At 48.8% G+C, this 25,601-nt stretch overlaps 2 protein-coding genes across 6 annotated transcripts; both read right to left on the reverse strand.

Moving 5' to 3' along the window:
* Nucleotides 1–2,463: 2,463 nt before the first annotated feature.
* Nucleotides 2,464–7,624, reverse strand: TICAM1 (toll like receptor adaptor molecule 1). Its single transcript, XM_038384366.2, has 2 exons — nt 7,388–7,624; nt 2,464–5,112 (listed from the first exon to the last, which is right to left on the reverse strand). Exon 2 carries the CDS (start codon nt 4,872–4,874, stop codon nt 2,757–2,759), a length of 2,118 nt encoding a protein of 705 aa, XP_038240294.1. The 5' UTR covers nt 4,875–5,112; nt 7,388–7,624; the 3' UTR covers nt 2,464–2,756.
* A 2,091-nt stretch (nt 7,625–9,715) lies between these two features.
* Nucleotides 9,716–25,502, reverse strand: LOC119848468 (perilipin-3-like). 5 transcript variants are annotated; one of them, XM_043502594.1, is made up of 9 exons: nt 25,392–25,485; nt 17,797–17,876; nt 16,437–16,632; nt 14,076–14,158; nt 13,496–13,624; nt 12,949–13,363; nt 11,769–12,106; nt 11,397–11,525; nt 9,716–11,307 (listed from the first exon to the last, which is right to left on the reverse strand). In XM_043502594.1, the coding sequence occupies exons 2-9, from the start codon at nt 17,857–17,859 to the stop codon at nt 10,732–10,734; spliced, it is 1,929 nt and encodes a 642-aa protein (XP_043358529.1). In that variant the 5' UTR covers nt 17,860–17,876; nt 25,392–25,485; the 3' UTR covers nt 9,716–10,731. The 5 variants fall into 5 exon arrangements, with proteins under 5 accessions (XP_043358529.1, XP_043358530.1, XP_038240296.1 ...); XM_043502595.1 differs by having other exon boundaries at nt 11,769–11,968; nt 12,949–13,624; nt 25,392–25,502; XM_038384368.2 differs by having other exon boundaries at nt 9,716–11,304; nt 11,769–11,968; nt 12,949–13,624.
* Nucleotides 25,503–25,601: the final 99 nt, after the last annotated feature.

Here is a 25,601-nt window from a genome sequence, read left to right on the forward strand (position 1 = left end):
CTTTAAACATGACTATAAGAGATGTAATAATAAATGGGCAATTCCCTCCCCCCCCCCCCCCCGCAATCAGCCATTTTCATAAAGTTGCTTTTCAGAATAGAGCCATACATGGGAGATTTCCCTTATGGCCTCCACCATTGTGTGTATTGGCCAGTTTTTGGGACAATCATGGGGTCTTTGCAATATTTGGCCTTAAAATCCCAGCGCCTGGAGTCAAGTGATTACATAAGAATCTCAGCTTTCCTTTAAAAAAAATTAGGTTTCTAGCCCTCATGGTTGCAGCGAACCCCACCCTCCAAGACTCAAGCCCAGAAGGGAGATAAAAAGAACCCAACACTTATTCAAGTCTCATGACTTTTAAGCCAATCTAATAACTTTTTTTTGGGGGGGGGGGGGGCTGATTCATAATGTTTGATTGCAGAGGGATGATGCTGCAGGTTTGTTTCTCCTAACGCTGCAGGGAGGATGAAGGGAAATGAACATGTATAAAAACTACATTGACTGTAATTTGAAGGTTGAATCCAAAATTTAAGGGTGCAATGACAATCCTAGCTTGTCCTGTTGGGAGCGTTTATTGCTATATGCATAGTGGAGGATAGACATGTCCTCGGCAAATAGGGAAATTGATAAATCCCGTCTTAATTAACAGACATTTACATCACAGGTGTTGTGAATGGCCCTTTATCTCGGCGTTTCTAAAGCATTCATCCCTGTGGCATATCAGTCCCCGTTTAACACACATTGATTAATTCCTTGGACACATACAGCAGATGTTGCTTAATACAACTGTAAATTTATCTGGACTCTTGTGCTGTAGGTTGGTCTGAGCTTTCACAGAGTGCTTTAAAAATATGGTACAATCTCAGTTTCCCAAAGGTTGTTGGGACACCCCATATCTTTGGATATTGAAGGGTACAAGCTCTGGGGATTTTAATGATCAGGCTCCCTGGAGCTCCTGAGTGCCTGTAGCTGTGCAAAGTGTTGTTTGCTGGGGAGTGAGCACTGTTTGGAATCTGGAGCTAAGAGGTTTTGTGCCTTGGCCGGTACATTTTCAAGACGAAGGTCTTTCAAAGCCTGCTAGCTGGTTGGGCAGTTGGCTGGCTTACCTACGGACAGCCAGTTCCACAGGACTTAGGCACTTCAGCTAAATTGCCTTTCGTCCAGAAATGCAGACCTCATGCCTGCTATTTTCTTGGGGCCAAATCAGCCCGCGTCTAAACAGGTGTCACTCCCACTGACTTCAGTGCGAGAAGTGTGTCTCACTGAGGACAGACCCTGGCCCTTGGATGTGCCTAATCACCATAGTAGCTGACTGCAGATTAAGACCCCTACAAAGAATCTGGTGTAACAGCTGGAGTCAAGTGCACAATGGGAGATTAATACCTGTTTCTAAATGCAAGCGGTAGCGCAGTATCAGTTTTGTCAACAGTGCTGACACGTTATGCTGCTTTGGATCATGTATAGGCAACGCCTGGATGTTCATACTTCCAAGGGGGAGAAAAAACACTTGCCCTTTGACTTTGTGCTGGGCCCAGTGCTGTCACACACCTGGACTTGTTCTGTTACCTTCCCGCCAAGGGCTCCGCAGCCCTGTGTTGTGGGGTTGATGTAGACAAGTCAGGGATTTGATTTTTTCCATCTGAAGTTGCACATCGACAGCCACTTCTGCACGCACACACGCAGGCGTGCACACAAACACGGAGACCTCCTATCTAAGTTTTCTACTGACCATTATCACAGGGGGAGGACCTCTTCCCAGATTCAGGCGCTTCTGATAACCCGCTCCCCTCCTTGCCTCAGGGATAATACAGCCACAGAGTGAGTGGTACTTCAGCATTTTATGCTTGTTTCTCACCAGAGGGTGCTGGACAAGCTCTTGGCAGTAGGTAAGGTGCTGGGTATTGAAGTGCAGGGATCACCATGCATCTCAGTTGGAGCGGGGATAAAGGGGTGCATCACTCTGTGCTTGTTTGGGGATTAATAATACTTAGCCCTTGCCCTGTAGCTCTCCAAGCACTTCACAAAGGCATATAAGCACCACTACCCCATTTCTCAGAGGGGGAAACTGAGGCACGGAGTGGGGGAGGCCTAAACTTAAAGGAGTGGCCACTGATTTTTTTTTAAGGTGACACCCTGCAGCCCCCTGAGTACCCACCACTCCCACTGAAGGCAATGGGAGCTGTGGGTGCTCAGCACCTCCGAGAGTCAGGCTCTAGCCATCTCAGGCTAACCATTTTTGAAAAACTTTGGCCTAAGTAACTCACCCAAGGTGATGCAGCAAATCAGTGGCAGAGCCAGGAATAGAACCCAAGAGTCCCAACCCCTGGCCCTATCCATTGGGCCACACTGTCTCCCCATAGCTGTTGGCACATAGGACAGGTCCTAGAGAGGTAGCATTAAGAATAAGACCAGTGACTGCCCTTCCCACCCTGGCAAGAAGGAGAGAACGTAGAGGAAGAGGAATAAATTAACTAAAATTTATTTCAAAAAACTTTGAATCCCTCAAGAGTTGTGGGAAATATTTTCCCAGGAATTTGAGTCTTTCTTTTCCTCGTTCTCATTCTCTTTCCTCCAGCAGAAGAGATGGTCACTTCCTTCCACGCTCTCCATGCTCCAAGCGGAGGCGAGGAGGGGGACCTGTCCCCACTGGGCAGGCAAGTAACAAAGACCACAGCCCCTGCCCGAGACAGCTTGCAATTTAGCTATGAAACTAAGTGCTACTTTCTTCAGACCGTGTTGAATTTCATCCCCTCCAATCAGTGACTCTCGCTGGTCTCTTCATCTGAGCTCTCGGCCACCAGCCTGGTCCTCTCCACCTGCATCTGATTGTGGTCCCCAATCTGCACCATTTGAGCATTCTGAATGATGAGGGGCTGGGGGCCTCCTGGCCCCTGCATCATGTTTTGGTGGCTTGGTGGGAGGATGAAGTTCTGGGAAGGGGAGGGAGCCGACTGGGTGGGCACGAACTGACTAGCTGGGTGAGGCTGGTACATGGCAGGGGGGGCAAACGTTGGAAGAGAGGATATCTGGAGTTGGAGATTAGACACAAGCTGCAGAAGTTGCTGAATTCCTGCAGGATATGGCAACAGTCCTGGCAAAGGCATTTGGGGTGGATAGCCAGGCTGGGACCCCAAGTTCAGACCAGCTAAGTTCTGTTGCAGCATCTGGAGGTGTTCCTGATATTGCTGCTGTTTCCTGCGGTGCTCCTGGATGTGCTGTAACTGGCTCCACATTGCCTTCTGCTCACTGATTCTCCTGAGGTGGAAGGTGTTCTTCACCGTCCTGGAGAACACAGGGGATCTCTCGTCCAGAGGCACCACCCCCACCAGCATGCTGGGGATCGGATACTTCTTCGAGTTCTCCTTGGGCACGAAAGGGATGACTGAGTTGTACTTGGGCCGCCGCTGGAGGGAATCCATCAGGGCCGTGTTCATCTGGTGTACGCAGAAGCGGGACTGGAAGTTTTGGGTCAGCAGCAGGAGGGTGAAGGCAGAGTTGTCTATGGCATCCTGGAAGCAAGTCAGCTGGCATTGGCCAGGGATGAGGAACTCCTCACAGAATGTGGCACCGTCGGGCACCCCCATGCTCTCCAGCATCTCCTTAACCCGGCAAGCAATGGCCACATCTTCGCTGGCGTGCAGGACAACAAAACTGAAGAACCTTTTCTCGCCACAGTCCAGCTCCAATGTGGGGGCGGCTGCTGCCTGGGGAGGAGGGCGGTCCTTTGAAGAGGAGAAAGATGCCGTGTGTGCTTTCTCTGTTAGGACATAGGAATCCTCTACTGGCACTTGGATGGAATCAGCGGCTGGCCCTGGGGTACGCAAGCGAGGGAGCTCAGTAGGTGACTCTTGTTCTGGCTTTTGGACCATGCGCTCTCCTGGTTCCTGCAGTTCTGCTGTCACCATGGTGGGCGGGTCAGTGCATTCCACAGGACAGTGCACAGCACTCTGATGCAGAAGTGGGGTTTTGGGAACTGGAAGAGATGGGGGAACAAAGCTACCAGCCAGGGGATTCTCAGATGGGTGGCTTCTTACTTGGCTTTGCAGAGGGGGTGCAGTGGAGCTGCTGAACTGGCCGGTGTCCCGTGGGCCGGGGCCAACTCTCCCTCCACCAGGCTGCACGGTGCAGCTCATGGCACCCCCACAAAGCTTGCTGGGCTGCGGGATGTGCTTATGGTGAGTTGAGCAGGTGTGCAACTCCATTGTGGGGGACGGGCTGATCTCAAAGTGGCTGATGAAGGAGGCTGGGCTGCCAGGGGAACGCAAAGTCTGTGGTCCCAAGGGAACCGATCTGCTCCTGATCTGTACTGGGGGGCTCCTCACCACTGGAGCCAGGCTGGCAGTCAGGAAATGCCCAGGGTCGGACCTCAGTGTCTTAAATTCATTACCCGTCTCTGAGAGGCTGAAGTCGATCCCACACTTTTCCTGAGCCTCGGCCAAGATGCTGTTCTGTCTGTCTCTCCTAGGATCCTCGCTGGCTCTGAAGGCCGCAAGGGCAGCCTTGTAGGCATTGTCCCTGGCCAGGTAAGTGCACAGATTTTCCTCTACCAGCAGCGAGTAGATCCGTGCCAGGGCCAGGAGGGCACCTGCCTCCTGCTGGGGAGTCAGCGGGTTCTCGCTGCCTGCAGTACCCCATTTGCTCTTCCAGATACAGAGGGCTCCTTCCTCATCACCCAGAGCGTCCAGGCATATCCTTGCATCTACCTCTCGTCCCAAAGTCAGCAGGACCATGGCTTGCAATAGCTTGCAGCTGCTCGTGCAGGATCTCATGTGCTTCAGCTTATGTTTGAGGCTAACAAGTCTCTCTTTTGGGATCCTAGATAAAATGCTGAAGACCCCCTCAAAGTGTGGCTGGGCCCCACCAGCCTCTGCCATCTCTTCAACTGGTTATCCAGACAGTTTGCTGAAGAAGCAGGTGATGAAAAGAGCATATTACAGCCTCTGGATGCAGGGACGGAGCAAAGGACTGTATCCCTTCTGTGTTCTGTAAAGCACCTGGCACACTTTGGTAATACATAAATCCTCTTGTGTTCAGTGGCTCTTCTCCCAAATATTCTCAGGATCGGGGGGTAGTGCTGCCATCCTCATCCTCTTTAAAGCTCACCAGCTGGATCTGCAATCAAATAGAATGGGAAGTTACAGAAACGTGCGAGGCAGAGTCTGGGCGCTCCGTGCTAGGTTGGCCCAAGGTCACTGTGTTGTCGGCATTGTGTCTACACCAAACCTTTTTAAAGAACGTCACTCCTTTTTGGTATGAAGATAGTCTTTGCCATTTGCTTGGTATTATGCATCTTTACTACACACATTATTGCAAGTATATATAACTCTAAGCAAACAGGAAAGCTATACACACTTACTATACTTTAAAGTGTGCATTGTAAATGTACAATCAGTGCTAAGTTACTGACATATTTAGAAACATAAAGAACGCCAGAGTGGATCAGAACAATGGTCCATCTCATCCAACGTCCAGTCTCCAACCGTCGCCTATTCCAGATGGAAAGTGCACAAATCCTCTTAATGGGCAGTTATGGAATAAGTCGTCCATAGGGAAAGCATCTTCCTAACTCCAGGCTTATGTCCTTTCAGTTAGTTTATGCCCTTAAGCATGAAGGTTTATATCCCTTACATAGATACAATCTCATATAATTGTGGATGTTCACATTATCCATATCTAATCCCTCTTTTGAATCTTGTTAAGATCTTGGGACTTACCAGTGTCTTCTGGCAGCAAGTTTAATGTAATATCAGAACTCACTCTAGTAGGGTGGAGAAGGCCAGACCAGAAGCAGAAGGTTGATGTGTCTGTCAGTCAGGAGGAATACTGGCTATAGAGGACCAACAGAATATTTGACCCTCTGGAAAAATCTTCCAGTATTTAAAGGAGCATCTGAAAAGAGTGCCTTTAAAAAACTTCAAAACAAAAACTCCACAACAATCTAGCTTTTGGGGGGAAATTTACAATTTCACTCTGTTTTTAGCTACTACTTTCTATGTCACAGAAACCCTCCAATTGCTTAATGTGTGAGATCAGACATCTATCTAAGGAAGTTTTCCTCCCCTTCCATGAAATATTTTGGTTCACAGAAACTTCTTGAAAAACAAAAACAAACAAAACAGAATACTTCCCTTTCAAAACAGGTCCAACAAATGTCCAGAACTTTGACATGAATCTCTATAACCCTTTTCCTTTGTGAGTCAGATTGATGTTGCATTCGTCATCCAAGGTTCTGTTTGCTCTGTTTATACACTTGGCACCAGTTGAAACTATCTTTTTGCAAGGGAGAATTGACACTTTGAATATGTTCATGGTGCTCTATGAAATGACTTTTTAAAAAATAATCATTTGCCTCCCGGGATAGAAGCTTGGCAAGTAACAGTGGCTGAGCTAGCAGCTGAAGAGCAGGTGACGTTTTGGAGAAGAGGGACCTCAGTCAAATTTTAAAAGATTTGGTCTCACTTTTTAGAAACCTTTGATTACTTCCTGCAGGTGGAAACTGGAGATGTCCGTCTCCTTCCACTCCGTACCCCCCTTCCTCTACACCCATTACTTTACTTTACCTTTCTATTCTTCTGTTGGTTTTTTGTTCTGTCATGGGGGGAGGGGATTCTTCAATAAAAATGTCACTTTAAGCAAAGAAGACGTGTGCGAGCAGGCCTCTGGTGCTAATCTTTTCCTCATTCACTCTTTCAGATTTATATAAAATTGGGATTTCTCCCCCCTCCTTCCAATTTTTTTGTTTGCATTTTTAAACATTCTCCAGTGGAAGCTTTTAGAACTGGGAAATAAAGTTCAGAGCCAGGAAACCTGCCCGGAAGTTAAGGAATGTAAAATCCTGCTTCTCCTAGGAGTCCCTTGCCTGCCATCCTCCCCTACCCTGCAACTAACCTGTGGTGTAAATCGACACCGGTTCATTGACATCACTGGGGTCATGCCAATTTACACCAGCTGAGGATCTGCTCCCTACCAGTTTACCAATTCCTTCCCAGGGTATTTGGAACCACGATCTCTCTGCTGCTGTTCTTTACCAGGCCTGGAAAAGTACCACGGCCCGACTTTGTTTCCAACTTTGCTGGCTAAAGTTGGGGCATCTGATTAACTTGTATTTAGGAGACAAAACAGGATTGCGCGCGCCTCCTTCCGAGCAGGCCAAACTGGAATTTGTTGCCCCGGCTGCCAGCAGCCACGGGATGAATGAAACATGGGCTCGCTGGATCCAGCTTTAGCTGCACCCCAAAATCGGCTGGCAGGGCAGTCCTGGCTGCCTGGATCTGCTTAGCCGCTGGGAAGGGCATGGCTGGCTGGCTCCACCTGTCACTTTCCTCCTCCAGCAGCGGCGGGCGCAGGAGGGAGCGGGGCCCTTCCCAGGGGCGTGAAGGGCGAGTACCTGGGTCGCGCGGGTGCACTGAGCGTGCGAGTCCTCAGCCGCTCTGCGCCCCTTTCCAAAGCCAGGTCCCGAGCCGCGCTGGCCCCCGGCTCCGAGCTGCCCGCGGGGAGGCGGAAGTAGCCTGGCCCCGTTTCACATGGGCCCACGCGGAGGAGGAGCCGCGGCCCCGGGGTTGCCCCGTCGCCGCCCGCGGCGGCAGCAGCAGCCGGAGCCCGGGGGCGGGGGGGCGGTGACGTAACACGGGGAAATGGCTACATGTCGCTGGCTGGCTACAGCGCGTTCCAAAGGGGGGGGCGGGGCGCCGGCGGGGGGATACTCCCCCCCCCCGCCCGGGGTGGGGTGGCGGCCTCTGCTGGAGTGTGGGGCGGGCTCAGCCCCTGGAGGAGGAGGCCGGGATCTCGCCTCCCAGCAGGAAGGAGATGGGGGGGGGGGGTGTCCGCCCCGCCCCGCCCCGCCCCGCCGGAGTGTGGAGAGCCCCATGGGGACTCCACCAGCGGGGGCTATGGGGCTCTCACCCCCCCCGCAGAAGGGGGGCTTGATGGGGGGTGTCGCCTCCACTGAAGGAGAGGGGGATCTCGCCCCCCCCCGGGGGTGGGGCAGTGGGGAAATCCCACTCCCAGCGGGGAGAGCTCTGGGGGAATCCCTGCGCCTGCTAGAGGAGGGGGGAACTCTGGGGGAATCCCTGCCCCAGCGGGAGGGGGGGGGGGAAGCTATGCGGGAAACTGGCTCCCCAGCAGGAGAGGGAAGCTGGAGAAGTTCTTCAGAGGACTCTCCCCCTCCCATGCCCCCCCTCCTAAGCAGGCCAGGGCTGCTCAAGGGAATTCAATCCAGAGCCCTTCCACGTGCACCCTCGGGGAAGGGGCTCATGCGCTCCGATTGGGGATCCCCCCTCTCCCCCCCGCACCAGCCAGAGGCTGGGCTGATGCGCCTTCAAGTCCAAGGTGGGGGCCCCACTGTTCCCACCAGCCAAAGGCAGAGGGCGCGCTTGCCACGAGTAACTCTCACCTTCTCCCGGGGTCCAGGTTTGTCTCGGGCCAGCTGAGGTTTTGGGCAGCAGTTGTGGCGATTTCTGTGCCAACCGCAGAGAAGGGTTAAGGTAACATGCAGCCTGCACTTTTCCTGGGCCAAGGCTCTCAGGAGGGGACCACAGAACCTGCTTCACTCCCCTTCTCAGCATCAGTCTGCTACCCTGCGGGCTCCATGCTGCCAGGGCACCAGGTACCCTGCAGGAGATGGTGTACCTCGCCTGTTCCAAACAGGATGTATGGGTACAGTAGAACCCCAGAGTTACGAACACCGTTCCTAACTCTGAACAAAACATTAGGGTTGTTCTTTCAAAAGTTGACAACTGAACCTTGACTTAATACAGCTTTGAAACTTGACTATGCAGACAAAAACCGCTGCTTTTAACCATCTTAATTTAAATGTAATGAGCACAGATACAGTTTCCTCACCTTCTCAAATCTTTTTTTAAACGTTCCCTTAATTTTTGTTAGTAGTTTCCGTTTAACACTGCACTGTCCTGCATTTGCTTTTTTTGGTGTCTCTGCTGCCTGAGTGTGTACTTCCGTTTCCAAATGAGGGTTTGTGGTAACTCTTGGTGTTCATAATTCTGAGGTTCTACTATATATATATTTAATCAAGAGGTGGACTTCAGTCTTTAAGACATTAGTCGTAGAGTTTAAGGCTAGAAGGGACCTTCAAATTACTGACCCATATCTCCCAGTCCATCAACCCCCAACCAGCACCTGCCCATCAAGCCCAACAACCAGAATTAGCCCAAAATAGTGCAGCCCTCAGGGGACTAAACTATTATGTGCCACAAACAGAGAACTGAAGGGACTGAGGTGTATTGTTAGAGTAAGAAATACACTGTGGTGTGGTTTGCAGCTGACAGGCATGGGAACTAGGGCTAAGAGATGAAGGTGACGTTAATGTCATGTGCAGAGCTGGAAGTGACCGTGAGGGTCCCCTGGGCAGAGTGGCCAGGGCAAAACACACAGGAGCAGTGGAGGAGAGGATGCTTTCACTAGAAGTTGGAGGTAGAATTTGAGATGTGCCTGGGGCACTGAAGGGCAGAGAGTGATAGAGCAGCTTTTGGGAAAGAGTTTCAGGAAGGAACCAGTCATGAAAGACCAAAAGTAAGTTCAGCATTACCTAGAGAAGATGGCTTGATTCCTTCGAAAGAACTGAAAGCAGTGCTCCTCTAGACTCTTGCTAGGGTGAGAAGAGGATGCTCTGGGTTGCTCTCTGTTTTTCTAATCAGAAGTGCTTCACCTTCAGATTTAAATATGCCGAGAGAGAGAGAGACACACACACTGCAAACAGTTTTCGTGGTTTGAAAGCAACTGAGATTTATTTTGAAGACCATGTTGCCATTTCTCCATAAATTCAAGCTCAGCATTTTGTTTCTGGAAGGACTATTAGAATAAGCATCAGCAGTAAAGGAGTCACTAGGAGTTGATCACCAAGACACACCAGCACCAATCCTTCCACTTTATAACTCAATTAATCCCACCACAATGGCAATGTTGGATCCACCTGAGCAACTCCTGGAAAAGCTGCTGTTAGCCATTGTTTTCAGTGGCTGCAGAGTGCTTGGGACCTGGGTGAATCTGATATGCACAGAGTTAGTTTTCTGAGTGGAATTTTTAAAAGTACTGAATAAGTTGCGAGCACAAGTCCCATTGAACACTGGCACTTAAAAAAAAACAACACATCCCCCCCTTGATACTGTTTATGTGCAAAAGAAAAGTTTGGAGACATCCACAGCTGCTGCCGACTGTCCTGCTTGGATGGTCTCAGCCCTGCAGGGAGCAGAACAATCAGAAAAGAGGTAGTATATTGTAGTGTACATGATGGACAGCTATAACAAGTAAGAGGAGGAAACAGTATCAAAAGTTAACGGCATCATTTTGTTGTGTTAAGCTGTCCACAGTTTGGACGCATTTAGTTTTGATGCTTGACTTTTTGCAAGACTGCTGCTTTCCTCTACATCTGTCCTCAGCGAAGTGTAGCAATCCACGCAGGGACTGCCACAGACGTGCAGCTCTTACAGCCAACACGGAGAATTCCCCCTCCCCCACCTCAGTACAGTGTTCTTCAGAAATAAGGCAAGAGCGGTAGGTGCAAACAGTCAAGCCACTTTGGTTAGTGAGTTTCCTGCAAGATACAGCTAGATGAGCTGACTGTATGTTAGCTCTGAGCATGGGATAGTGTGTCAGGGGTAGGTGCAGAGAGGCAATCACCCTCCCTTTGATGGGTCTGGCAGGTATAGGAGTGACTAAAACCTACAGGGAAGTTCTGTTCTTTCCAAGGAAGCTGGCTGCAATGGCTGGAACATTTCAGGGATCTTCCTTTTTTTTTTCAGCCACCATCTTCTCTGATGTCCTGGTCAACTCCTCTACTGCCTTCTTCAGTGCTTTCATTGCCTCCTTGGGTGCATTAGGTATCTTCTCCTCCTTCAGTGCCACAGCTATCTCCTTCTCTGGTGCCTTGGGGATCTCAGCCACCTTCTTCTGTGCTGAAGCCAACTCTTGCCGTGCAGGTGATAGCATCTCTGTCATAATTTCTTTCGGCTCCTCTGCTGCTTCTTGGGTCACTCTGACTGATGGAGCGAAAGGGCCCACGAGCCAGTTGAGGGAAGTGTTGTGTGCGACATACTCCAGTAGAGCATCCAGAGACTCCTGGGCCTTTGTCAGTTTCTCCCGGCTCTGGGTCAGGGAGCTGCTGGAGAGGTCCTGGAAGGAATCCGCTCTGGAAAAGGAAGTGTGGAGCTGCTGTATGTTATTAACGGCCTGCTGCACCGTTTCCTGGATGCTGCTGGGGAGGCCTTGGATGCTGGATACCAGATTCACGTAGGCAGGGTGCAGCTGCTGGATGATGATACTCACCATGGCTAGAGTACGAGACTCAACCTGCTGAGAGGAGAGTAGTGGGTAAGACATACAATGTGAAACCAGCATTTAGTGCACCAGCCGTCCCTGTAAGTACTTCCCACTAGAGATACCTCTGGCTGGGAAGCATCGTTAGCTGGGTTTTCTCTTGGCTGGGTCTGGCTCCACTCCATCCCCAGCTGTTGAAGCTTCTCCAGGCTATCCTGAAGCTTCTGACCAACGCTCTGTTTTATGTATTCGATCTGGCAGGGAGACAAAAATGATCATTGCAGATACCTGTGACCAGCAAGAAGCTCTGCAATGCCCAAGTCCCTCTTACACAGTGGGTCCCGAGAACAGGAAGCAGGCAGTACCACACCAAGGAAGCTGCTGCACATCAAGCAGAGATGGGAACATAGGTAGACGTGCGACTCAGAGGAACAGAGTGATTTAGCACTGCGGTGGAATGCTTTGCATCACCAGGGTGGGAAAGGGGATGTTCTTACTAGGTTTATTGCCAGCTGGAGTTGGGAAAGACTATCCTGGGTGTTTTGCTTGACAAGCCGCAGCTTGTTCAGGGAGTGCTGGTAGGCTCGGTGGCGGACTTTGTTTGAGAGGGAACCCAGGCGCATGAAGTAACTCTGCTGCTGTTTCTGCTCTTCCACGGAGGCCATGTTGAAGCCCTCGACGGCTATGGCAAGTTTAACTGAAGGGAACAATTGTATAAGGGTCAAGTTATCAGCAGGAATGCCCACCCCCAGTGATGGTCCTCTTGGGCCCATTGCACAAGGTCGTCGACACACTAACGGCCCCACTCCTTGTCTCTGTGCCTCTGTTTCCCTAACTGTAAAATGGGGATAATGATACTGACCGCCTTTGTAAAGCACTTTGAGATCAACTGAAGAAAGAACTAATGGTTATTATTAGTGCTGAGACATAGGTTTTGAGAGGACAGCAGCTGCCTGAAGGGATGAAGAATGCACTGATTTTTTTTCCCCACAGATCTCACCAGCTTTTACCCACCAGTTTCAAGGCAACTAAGACAAAACAGTAGTTAGCGAACATCAAAACCTCTTCCCTGTGTCGCATGCCAGCTCCTAATGTTGAGAGAAAGTCATTGGGGTGACAAGTCTAAAGCAACTTACCTGTCCAAGACAGGAGAAGGCCTCTGCCATCTAGCAGAAGCAATAGTGTCTGAGCTTGGATGGAGGAGAGGGGACTGCATTTTCTATTGATAGCACATGCTGTGCAGCAGTGGCTCTCAACCTTCCCAGACTACTGATTTGGGAGTCTGATTTGTCTTGCGTACCCCCTAGTTTCACTTCACTTAAAAACTACTTGCTGACAAAATCAGACATAAAAATACAAAAGTGTCACAGCACACTATTACTGAAAATTTGCTCACTTTCTCATTTTTACCATATAATTATAAAATAAATCAATCGAAATATAAATCTTGTATTTACATTTCAATGTATAGTATATAGAGCAGTATAAACAAGTCATTGTCTGTATGAAATTTTAGTTTGTGCTGACTTCGCCAATGCTTTTTATGTAGCCTATTGTAAAACTAGGCAAATAGCTAGATGAGTTGATGTACCCCCTGGAAGATCTCTGTGTACCCCTAGGGGTACGTGTACCCCTGGTTGAGAACCACTGCTGTAGAACGTCTAAGCACTTTCTCACCCAGTTCCTCGTTTGTCATGGGGAGGTAATGATCCACCAGCACCTCTGATTTCTCCAGAACAGCATCCACTCCACTTGTTACCAGCTGGCCCGCTGCCTTGGCTTTATTCAGGCTGTTGGTCACCACGAAACTGGTCATCTCCACGCTGTCCTGGACAGCCTCTCTGCTCCGTCCTACAACTGTATTCACTTTGCTGATCACAATGTCCTTTGCACCACAAGCAGCTTCCTTGGCAGTATTGACAGTGGAGGACACCACTGATTTGGTCAGCTCAACGCTGTCCTGAACAGTCCCTCTGGTCAGGTCCACTGCTTCGGTCACCCTGTTGGTCACAATGTCCTTGGCACCACAGGCAGCTTCCTTGGCAGTATTGACGGTGGAGGACACCACTGATTTGGTCAGCTCAACGCTGTCCTGGACAGTCCCTCTGGTCAGGTCCACTGCTTCGATGACCCTGTTGGTCACAATGTCCTTGGCACCATAGGCAGCTTCCTTGGCAGTATTGACAGTGGAGGACATCACTGATTTGGTCAGCTCAACGCTATCCTGGACAACATCTTTGGTTACATCTACAGCTCCGGCCACTCTGCTGGCCACCGCATCTTTTGTGCCATAGGCAGCATCCACAGCACTCATCACTTTAGTAGACATCATCTGCTTGATGTCTGAAATGACCTAGAGGGGACAGCCAGAGGAAAGATTATTTTCCACTCACTCAAAGACTGAGGTTATTTTTTTTCCAGTGGGGAGACACCAGATACCCCTTTCTTCCCAAATGGCCCTTCTCTAGATAAATAGTGGCATGGCTCAGTAATGTCATCCATTAGTTCCCACAGCTGTAGGGCCAACAGGCATCATGAATTTGTGTAGCTCCATGACATCAGCGCCATTTACACCTGTCAAGAATCTGGTCCTTAGCCTCTCTGTCAGCGGGCAGCTCCTTTTCTAGCCCAAACATCTGCAAAGCAAATGTCTCTTCAATCAGGGTTCACATTGCGCCGTCGCTCCCTCTCGACTAAGCGCTGCAACCCATCTGTTTCCCTAGGGCAGGCCTATGCCTCCCTCTCCATAGCATTGGCCCTTGAGCAAGTTGTAACTTCCCCTCCTGGGGGAGGATGCTGGATACCTTCTCCGTTGGTTGGTGAAGGAAGGGCAGGCTCTCCTCCAGTTTGTCCAGTCCCTTGCAGGCGTACTTGTTTACCGATGCGACTAGAGAGCGGGAGATGCACAGACTTAGTTCTCTGAATCTATTTCAGTTTGACTCCTGCTCGCAGCAGCAAGGCCAGACAGAGGGAGCCAGCACAAAGGCAACAGAGCCGGCCTGATTCGAGCAGCCTTACTGTCATGCCCTTTGGGAACCCGACTCCCTGTAATGGCAGGAAGTAGCACACTTCTCCATCAGAGGGGGTATCAGTTGCAGCCACTTGGGAGCCATATTAACTGGGAGGAAGGTTTGGTCCTCCTCCAGAAGGTTGGAGGGTAGGAAGAAAGCCTCAAGATATGGGCAGAAAAGACTAAACAGCCCCTCTTGCCCAAGAATGGAATAGTGGGCAGTAGGCAGCCCGGACTCCCATTTAATACCAGGCTCCAGTACTCCCCTGGGTGAAATACACGGCTTCCCAAGATCTGGAGGGCAAATATGTCAAGCAGGTTAGAGAACAGAGTGGCTGCAAAGGGCTAGATTCCAGTCTCACTGGAGTAAATGGCAAAATCTTCCATTAATTTCACTAGGCTCAGGATCTGGCTGAATACATGGGGCAGCAGGGTGGAGGAGTCAGCAGTGCTATGGTTAAGCAAAGAAGTTAAATGGAGGAGCTGTTGGTTCCTTGGGGTCTGTGCCAAGCAAGCCCAGCTATTGTTGGAAAGAGTTAGCTAAGGTGGATGGGAAATACAGCTGTGAGAGAAGACAGAATCATAGAAATGTCAGGCTGGAAGGGACCTCGAGAGGTCATCAAGTCTTGTCCCCTGCGCTGAGGCAGGACCTAGTAAACCTTGACCAACCCTGACAGGGGTTTGTCCAACCTGTTCTTAAAACCTCCAGTGATGGGGATTTCACAACGTCCCTTGGGAGCCTGTTCCAGAGCTTAACTACTCGTATAGTTCAAAAGTTTTTCCTAATATGTAACCTAATTCTCCCTTGCTACAGATTAAACTCATGACTTCTTGTCCTGCCTTCAGTGGACATGGAGAACAATTGATCACCATCCTCTTTAGAACAGAAGACTTATTATGTTCTCCCTCAGTCTTCTTTTCTCAAGACTAAACATGGCCAGTTTTGTTAACCTTTCTTCAGAGGTCAGGTTTTCTAAGCCTTTGATCACTTGTTTTTGCTCCCCTCTGGATTCTCTCCAATTTGTCCACATCTTTCCTAAAGTGTGACACTCAGAATTGGACACAATATCCACCTGAGGCTACACCAGTGCAGGGTACGGCAGGACAATTATTTCCCATGTCTAACCTATGACACTCCTATTAATACACCCCAGAACAATATTAGACATTTTTGCAACTGCATCACAATGTCAATTCACATTCAATTTGTGATCCACTATAACCCTCAGATCCCTTTCAGCAGTGATACTGTCTAGCCTGTTATCCCCCATTTTGTAGTTTTGCATTTGAATTTCCTTCTTAAGTGTAGTATTTTGCACTTCTCTTTATTGAATTTCATCTTGTTGATTTCAGAGCAATTCTCTAATTTGTCACAGTGGTTTTAAATTCTATTCCTGTCCTCCAAATTGCTCGCAACCCCTCCCAGCTTGGTGTCATCCACAAATTTTATAAGCGTAATTTCCATTCTCCACATCATTAATGACAATATTGAATAGTACGGGACCCAGGACTGACCACTAGATACGCCCTCCCAGTTTGACCATTGATAACTACTCTTTGAGTATGATCTTTCAACAAGTTCTGCACCCACCTTGTAATAATTTCACTTAGTCCACAGTTCCCTACTTTGCTTACAGGAACGTCATGTGGGATTGTGTTAAAAGCCTTACTAAAAATCACAATATATCTGTCCTACAGCTTCTCCCCATCCACTAGGCCAGTAACCCCATCAAAGAAGGAAATAAGGTTGCCTTGGCATGATTTGTTCTTCACAAATCCTTGTTGGCTATTCTTTATAATATCTCTGTATGATTTGAAAATAACTCAGATGCTAATTTAGGAGCACTTACAGTAGGAAGGTGTTAAACCCGAAGCTGTTTTTTCTTTTCATGCCTCATATTGGGCATCACAAACAGACTGTAACCACATTGCTAATACTCTCAGCAGCTGGGGCGTTCACACCATGGGACTAAAGTGCTGGGATGGGAGAATGAGAAAGCTACCTAATGCTGCTCTCCTGTTAAACAAGTCTTCCCTGATGGTCTGTGTCCTGAGCCCCCTTGCTCTGCTGCCATGCAGTGTAGTCTGAGATGTCCCATGAGGGTTCTCACACCCCCACACAAGGCAGGAATCACCTGTCTCGGTGTTTACTCACTCTGAGGTTCCAGGTGGCTGAGAATTGGCTGCACACCACCAACTGTGCTGCCCACTGCCATGGCAGCCACGATCTCTGCCACGCTGCAGACGTTGCTGACGTATGGATGTGTCCCCTTGGTGTAGCTGTAAGCAGAGGAGACCAGGTTGTAGGCAGAGCTGACAAAGGGCAAGCTGGCCACCCTGTTCACTATGTTCTGAGCAAGGGAAAGAAGAAGTGACATTAGTGGCAGATCCTGTGGCTGGTGGGTGAATATAAACTGTAGTCTGAGCCATGCATATTCCCAGAGAGGCTCTTTATGGAAACCACTCTGTCCTCTTTCTGCTCAAGTGCAGTGACAGAGAGGTGAAAGGACCTGGATATGAGTCAGCAGTGTGCCTTTGTTGCCAAGAAGGCCAATGGCATATTGGGTTGTATTAGTAAGAGCATTGCCAGCAGATCGAGGAAAGTGATTATTCCCCTCTATTCGGCACTGGTGAGGCCACACCTGGAGTATTACATCCAGTTTTGGTCCCCCCACTACAGAAGGGATGTGCACAAATTGGAGAGAGTCCAGCGGAGGGCAACAAAAATGATTAGGGGGCTGGGGCACATGACTTATGAGGAGAGGCTGAGGGAACTCAGCTTATTTAGTCTGCAAAAGAGAAGAATGAGGGTGGATTTGATAGCAGCCTTCAACTACCTGAAGGGGGGTTCCAAAGAGGATGGAGCAAGGCTGTTCTCAGTGGTGGCAGATGACAGAACAAGAAGCAATGGTCTCAAGTTGCAGTGTGGGAGGTCTAGGTTGGATATTAGGAAACACTATTTCACTAAGAGGGTGGTGAAGCACTGGAATGGGTTCCCTAGGGAGGTGGTGGAATCTCCATCCTTAGAGGTTTTAAAGGCCCGGCTTGACAAAGCCCTGGCTGGGATGATTTAGTTGGTGTTGGTACTACTTTGAGCCGGGGATTGGACTAGATGACCTCCTGAGGTCTCTTCCAACCCTAATATTCTATGATTCTCAGCGCCACATCAGGAGTCAGTGACAGAGCGGGGATTAGCACTCAAGACCATGCTTCTTGTCAATCACATACTGATTTAACATCACCCTCCCTGGATTTAGCACTGGAACCCAAGGCAGATCGTTCTCCCAAATTTCAGCCTTATGGAACTCTCCCCACACATGAAGTTACTGCCCTCTCCCGAGCAAGAGAAAACTGCATTCTCCATATTAAACTAGAGCCTCAAAGCAGTCTGTGTGGCTGGACTCCTCTCTTGCCTGGATGTTGGGATGCTGGCATAAGTTAGCGCGCTGAAGCACTTGTTGGCAGGTGAACTGAGGATTACACTTTATAATAATACCTTCCCGTGATTTACCTACCGCTTGCTGCTCTTCTTCAGCCTTTGGAGGGCCAGTATTCGTGGTCTTGTTTTCAGATGCCATTGTGAAGTTGGATGCAACTGAAAGGAGAGAAAAAGAACAGTTACAATATTATGAGTTAGGCTTCTGATATTACCAGTAACAGCTGGTGGACAGTATAATGCCACATGCACTTGGATTATTGTCCAGCATATTTTAGGAACTTCAGAGCTCCTCTTCCTATTCCTTACAAGAAGAATGTGAAGATATTCTAATATCTCCATCTAGTCATAGAGATTTCATGTGTTAATGCAAATCTTTACCAGGGATCAGAATGTGCATGTAGGAGGGAAGTAATATCAATCTACCCAGCCTCCTTCCACCATCCCAAGTCAGCTGGATGTTCCTTCTAAAATAAGCAGCACTGAAATTGCGTGGATACATTAATTTCTTAGATATCAGAGTTAGCACCCCATTGAGATGAACTGGCACAGTTCTTATTCATATTAGGCCTGCTATATCTGTCTAGAAGACAGAGACACTCAGGCATCAGCTGCATGTTTTGAATGTCCTCTCTGCAGCTATAAATTCTAGGATGCTTGAATAAAAGCTACTTGTGGCACCTTAGAGACTAACAACACAAGAACTCCTGTTCTTTTTGCGGATACAGATTAACATGGCTGCTACTCTGAAACCTGAATAAAAGCCTGCACCCTGCAGAAGGTGATGGCTTGTGTCACAGCATGTTGTCCCTCATCTTACTATAATTAAGCTTGCCAGAATTTGAGGTATATTTTTTTTTTAGAATTTTGATGGGTAATATAGATTTTTATTTTTAAGCCTTTTTTATTTTTACCAATTTAAATTTTCACAGTTGTGGGAAATTAGGGGGGTTCAGACAATAATTATTTAATGACAGCAGACACTGAGATTCAAAAAGTTAAAGCCTTATACCATTAAAATGCACCCTGGCAACATCACATGTCAAGCTATACAAAGTCAATAGCCTTAAATCAAACTCATACATTCTCAAGTGGCATTTTTCTTATTTTGCCAATGTGTAAATTGTGATCATCCTCGATGGAAATATGTTTTCATGTACGGGTGTGTACGGAGGAATTGATGTTTATCGACATTTACCGATAAAAATAGAATCCTTCCAAAGACGAGAGTTAACAATCCAATATGCCATCTTGATAGTGACTGTTGCAAGAGAGAAGTTCCATTGTAACTGTGGAATGAGTGGGGAAGGCAGGTTTTCAGAGTTCTAATTTTGGAACCCTGGTTAGCTCATTGTCACATTATGACAATGGTATTTTAAGTTCTATTTTTAAGACAACTGAACTTGCTTAACAACAGCTTTGAAAAGCTCAGATTTCCCCCACTAACTCTGACATTAAGATGGGTTTCCCCATGTCTTGGTTTATTTCCCAACAGGATGTAGCATCTCAGAGCACCCTGGCAAAACCTTAACTCCCATGAGAGAGAGACACAAGGGCCACTTGCCAAACAGAGATGCTGACTCAGTGGCAGGCACTTCCACCATCAACAATTTTATGAACTAGTAACGGTGACGGCCATCTTTGTGTCAGGGCTCATTCAACACAGTCCTCTGATCTTGGAGTCTCTCTCGCTGCAGCTCTGCCTACACTAGGGATGCTTTTTCACATTTCCCATCACTGCTAACACCAGTTCAGCTCCACCAGCAATAGTGTGTGTGGGGGGGCGATGTGTTGTTCTGTTGCTGTAGCACCTACCCTACAGGGTAGACAGATGATCCCTTCCCTGAAGAGCTTACAATCAAATTCAGGGCAAGATGCATCACTGGATGTAAGCAGTAGAAAGAAACTGAGGAAAGAAGGACAAGGGAATCCTTGAAGACAGCGTGTGTTCGGATAGGCTAGCTATGCACACATAGCTAGGGGAGATTGAAGAAAATGCACGATGTCGCTATCAGCAGTCCTTACCAGTCAGCTACCTGCTTGTTATTGGTTGATGTTTTATGGCAACCATTGCAGCAGTGTCTAACCAACTGTCAGAGCACCAAGGCCCCAGTTCCGGAGAGTACTTAAGGGCACACTGTCAAATTAGACTCATCCTTAAGTCTCACTGAAGTCAAGGTGACTCAAGTGTGCTTAAGTGCTGCCCTGAACTGGGACCCTGGAGCTTGTGGACTGGGCTCTTGGGGGGACGTGGGCTGTGGCAGCGGCAGGCACAGGAATAACAATTTGGCTGCTTTTGGAGGGATACTTTCTGTGCCCCCTGTGGCTGGTGAAGCTGTCTTCCTGCCCCCACCGTGGCTGGAAGAGCTGGCTCTCCCTACCTTCTCCAGCGGCCCTGGGGTCAGAGGAGTTCTGTGCCCCCCGCTGATTGGGGGGGCCTGTGCCCCTGCTTGCCCCTCCCCCCCCGTGCATGCCCCTGGGCTGTGGTATTTAAGTCTAACATATATAGTGTGGATGGACTTCTGGCATTTTTAACTCTGCACCAGTTAGACCAGCTCTGAGCCAAGTTACATGGCACGGTGAGGTCATTGGGCTAGAGACTGTGTTTTGTGTATGTACAACACCTGACACCATCGGGGCCTTGATCCTGAACGGGGCCTGGTTCGGCATCACCGCCATACATATAATAAGAGTGTTAACACTGGTGGCAGCATCTGGCGAGCTGTCTCCACCCGCCCCAGCCAGTGCTGCTTGGTAAGCCCTGTGGGGCTTTCCGTTTATGTGGGTACAGCACCTTGTGCAAGAGGGTGCCTGAATAGGGGGCCCGCTAGGCACTGCCACAATCTAAACAACACCTACCCTGGGGAAACGGCATCAGGGTCTGCCTGCACCTCTGAGCTGGCCCTGGTGATTGGCACTAACCCAGCACCATAGAAAAGCCCAGTCCTGTTCCTGTGTCCTCCTCGCTGGAGCTGTGCTGCCCCGTGTGCATGGGTCTTTGTGCCCCACTGAGCTGAGCCGCTCTAAGATGCTTTCCCAGTGAATTGTGGGAGAACTTGTCTGTCCTTCTGGGCACACGGAGGGGGGGAATGGTGGGAAGGTGCCAGAGGACTGTCGGCACTCATGCAGTTTATCCCGCATCCTCACTGCAAAGTGGCTAGTTAACAGCCCTAGGGAAAGCAGCACCCAGGCTCTAACCCACCACCACCCAGGCAGGCCAGCTTGCCTGGGTTGAAAATAACACCACACCGGGATGAGAAGATTGTGTGTGGACGGGAGTGGGGTTAGGGGCAACACCTGCGTGAGGGCCCGGGCTAACGTTGCTGTGAAGACAAACCTCAGTGTTAGCCAGCCTGGGAAATTTGTAGAAAGTTTCCCTAATGTAGGCAGGGCCTGGGAGTGGTGGAGGCCCAGTATCCAGAATCAACAGGCTGCTCACAGGACGCACTAGCAATTAGTGGTTGTTCCTCTTACACTTTCAGGAGACTGGTTTGTTGTCAAAGGCTAGGCTGAGTCAGCCTGCAACATTTGTGGACCCCCCACTACCCACACACACACACATGATGCAACACCATGTAGGGCAGCTCCTGCCCACAGTTTTCATTTCCAGTCTGAAAATGCACTTTGTTTTTGCACTATATCTCACTGGCCTTGGAGTCCGGGTTAATCTAGAGTTAAAATCTTGCACCGTAAGATTGTCTCCCAATTAGCATGTCAACAAGCCAGGACAGAACACCTCACTCCTTGGGCAGCCTGAGAAAAACCAAGGGCCTGAGTTTCCTCTCACTCTCGCTGGTGGAAATCAGGATCAGCTCCTTTGTAACTAAAGGAGATCTGCTGGTGTTAAACTAGACACTACAGGCCTGTTTTTGGTATAGTTTTCAATATGTGAGTGACACAGTGCTTAGGGCATGAGCGTGTTAAAACACAGTTTGACGTGCCTCCGTAGGTGGGACCAGCCCTTGCTACAGCGCCAGTATCTGCAGTGCAGGCAGGCCCTTGTAATCCTGAGGCCTGATTTTTCAGAGGTGCTGAGCAGCCCCACACTCTCATTGACATCGGTGGATGTTGCAGGTGCTCAGCACCGCTAGGGAGGAAAAAAAAACAGGCCACTGGTATCTCAAGACCTTTTTTTTTTTTTTTGCTTGTATAGCTCAATAGTGCTCAGTGATTGAAACTTCCATCTGGCTGCGGAGACCAGCAGCCGGTTCACCCCTTTGGAATGACTTACTGTTGCAACAAAAGTGTTTGATCCTAGCTGGAGGAGGGCCTCTTTCAGACAGGCCAGTCTGCCCTTGTGGAATACCCCAGCATGCTTTCCCAGTTCAGCACATTCTGGACATTGCTGGCTGCAGAGGATCGGCCAGATGTTTGCTCAAGAGCACAGGAGGTTCTGCTTATCAAGGTACGGACCATTGCTTTATTCGCCTGCCTGGGAATTGCTTGTGTGAGCCAGGAGATGGCTTGAGTGCAAAGTAGTTTTCACCTACATGTGGAAACAGGCTCTGCTCATATTTGCTGTTGGTTAAGTCAGCTTTATTTGCTACATACTTATGCAAATAGGAACCTGGGATCTCATCCATCTGGAAATCTGCTTCCCGCATTCAAGTAATCTTTGAAGTCCAGCCTCTCTTCTCCAACAGGCAAGGATTGATCAATAGGAACTAGGAAACTAGGCAGACTGGATAGCTAATAGAAAAGGAGGACTTGTGGCACCTTAGAGACTAACAAATTTATTTGAGCATAAGTGTTCGTGAGCTACAGCTCACTTCATCGGATGCATTCAGTAGAAAATACAGTGTGGAGATTAATATACATAGAGAACATGAAACACTGGGTGTTATCATTACAAAAGGTTCCCCTCCCACCCCCACCCCCCTGCTCTCCTTCTGGTAATAGCTCACCTTAAGTGATCACTCTGGTTACAATGTGTATGGTAACACCCATTGTTTCATGTTCTCTATGTATATAAATCTCCCCACTGTATTTTCCACTGCATGCATCCGATGAAGTGAGCTATATCTCACTAAAGCTTATGCTCACATAAATTTGTTAGTCTCTAAGGTGCCACAAGTCCTCCTTTCCTTTTTGCGAATACAGACTAACACGGCTGCTCCTCTGAAACCTGGGTAGCTAGTGACTCTTTTACGAGAGGCAGCTAGCGTTAATAGTTTGGACGGGAGGAAGGAACACTAGAAAGAATGCGAATGGATGTGTGGTCTTGTGGTTAAAGCACCTGATTTGGTCAGGTGTCCTGGGTTCCCATCCCAGTTCTACCACTGACTTGCTGGGCGACTAAGCAACACTGTGCCTCAGACTCCCTCTGTGGAACACGGGGCGGACAGCACTTCACACCTGGGGGAGTTGGGTTGTCAAGTGCGTTGTGATCAGAAGAAGAGGCCAAATGCTTTCCGGGGTGGCCCAGTGATTCCCAGCTTGAGACACCTTGGGCCCTAAGTCTCAAAATTGCTGGGGGATGGGGGCTCCACAGCTTCTCTGACAATCAGACCCAAGAGGCCCCCCCCCAAGATTGATGCACCCACAAAACATAAAGTCACTGCCTGCCTTTGAAACCGTTGGTCCAAGGAGTTTGGTAACATGGTGTGAGGCTGTGCATGATGTGAACCAGGGGTTCTCAACCTTTTCCTTTCTGAGTCCCCCCACCCCCCATGCTATACAAACTCCCTTTCCCACCTGTGCCACAAAAAGTGTTTTTCTGCATATTCAGTAGATTAAAAGCCAGGGCCAGCATTAGGGGATAGCAAGTAGGGCAAATGTCCAAGGCCCCACGCCACAGGGGGCTCCGCAAAGCTAAGTTGGCTTCATCCCCATGCGGCAGGGTTCAGTCTTCAACTTTGGCTCTATGCAGTGGGGCTCAGGCTTTGGCGTTCTTCCCTGGGCTCCAGTGACTCTAATGCCAGCCCTGCTTTCTGGTTTCATTTGGACCCCCTGAAACCTGCTCACGGCTCCCCAGGGGGCCTCGGATAAACTACCCATATGGGTTGAATTGATAGTCAGACTGTGCTCTGGGCTTCTCATTCTAGTGTCTATCTTGTTTACTCTGTAATCTTTTAGGTCAGGGACTCTATCTGTATCTTGTGCAGCACAGAGCATGTTGTCAGTGCTTAATAATTAGTATAGTTGGATTCCCTGTAAGGCTTCTAGCAGAGCCTTTTATTATTAGTTGCTTTTTCTTCCCTTGGAAGGTCGTGCCTAAAGCACCAACTCTAGGCATATACAGCTCCCACCATTTTTCAGGTCCTACTATTATCCTACTGCAGAAATACTGAATGTCTTCATCATGCCTCTGCCAAATGGTCACCACTATAGAAAAGTTACAGGCAGGTCTCAAGGTCCTGGAAACTGGAGAGAGACCCTCAGGTTTAACTCATCAGTTTCTCTTAGTCATTGGATTGCTGAGCTCCCTTGGATAGCCACAAAGTCTGTGTTAACATTAGAGGTAAACAGAACTCAATAAGTCAGTTCTTTGTCTATAGCCCCACTTCATAAGAGATCAACTCTCCCATGGATTGCCTCCCAGTTCCCCGTTACTTGGTTCTCAAAATGTTTTCTTCTGTAGGCTGCTAGTGGCCCATGGGCCACAGTTCAAGAACTGCAGCACTAATCAATCATACCAAGAATTAATTGAATTTCCAGGAGCATCTTCACTCCAGTAGCAGGCTTCTGCAAAGCACATGTCCCTTCTTCTAATTTCTATTATGGTCGCATCCAAAATATAGTAGGCACTGTACAGACATAGGAAGATGTGTCTGCCCGGGAAGAACTTACAGGGTAGGAAGAAAAAAAAATGCACAGAACGTAGGGATCAAAAATAATATACACAAAGCAAAGTAATTGGTGTCTGTGTGTGTGATTGCAGGTCTTGTTAGCACTGGTCTTCCAACAGGTCTTAAAAAGTCTCTCTCACACACACAGACACACAGGGAAGGGATGAGAAAAGGGAAGCCTTAACAGGGTACTTTTCAGCCTTGCTGCCCTCTTAGTTTGGAGATGGTCTTGGAGAGACCAGGGATAAACGGTCAAAAGCAGGGGCCCGATTCTTCCTTTCCCCTGCAGTTTGTGTAGTTTTTACACTAGTGCAAAAGACAGACATTCTGACTTGGTAGCAAAAAGAAAAGGAGTACTTGCGGCACCTTAGAGACTAACAAATTTATTTGAGCATAAGCTTTCGTGAGCTACAGCTCACTTCGTCGAATGCATCTGATGAAGTGAGCTGTAGCTCACGAAAGCTTATGCTCAAATAAATTTGTTAGTCTCTAAGGTGCCACAAATACTCCTTTTCTTTTTGCGAATACAGACTAACACGGCTGCTACTCGGAAACCTGACTTGGTAGCGTTTCACACCACATTGTACTACTGGTGTAAATAACTACACTAGGGGCAGGGCAAACCTGACAGGCCCCAAATCTCCAGATCCTCCCCTCCAAAGCAGCAGCAACGACCCCCAGAGCAGAGATTGTAGGGCAGGCGACAGTGTGACCCCCTCTTGAAGAGAGCTGTCTGATCTCCCTCCTGGTTGCTGTGGAAATGGTTAGTTGCAAAGATCCCAGCCAAGCAGGGACTTGGGGGTAGAGAGTTAGCCTGAAATTTTACATGCAAACTAACCAAGTATATCCAAGGCTACAATATACTACAATTGCAGCCTGGCCTTACCTGCTCTTTCGTCTTCTGCTCGCTCCGGCGCCTGAGATACCTTTGTCCTACTGTGCAAATGGCAAAGGTCTGTTCGGCTTCTGGGTAGGTCCTGTCAAGCACAGGACAGACAGCTGAAGAAAGCCAATCCAGGAGCGGTATTCTCCACCCTGGCCAATCAGAAGTGGGAGGTAGGTGGGGCTAGAATGTTGTGAACTGGGGGCGAGGGAA

This window comes from Dermochelys coriacea, chromosome 25 (genome assembly GCF_009764565.3).
Source record: "Dermochelys coriacea isolate rDerCor1 chromosome 25, rDerCor1.pri.v4, whole genome shotgun sequence".
NCBI classification, from domain to species: domain Eukaryota; kingdom Metazoa; phylum Chordata; order Testudines; family Dermochelyidae; genus Dermochelys; species Dermochelys coriacea.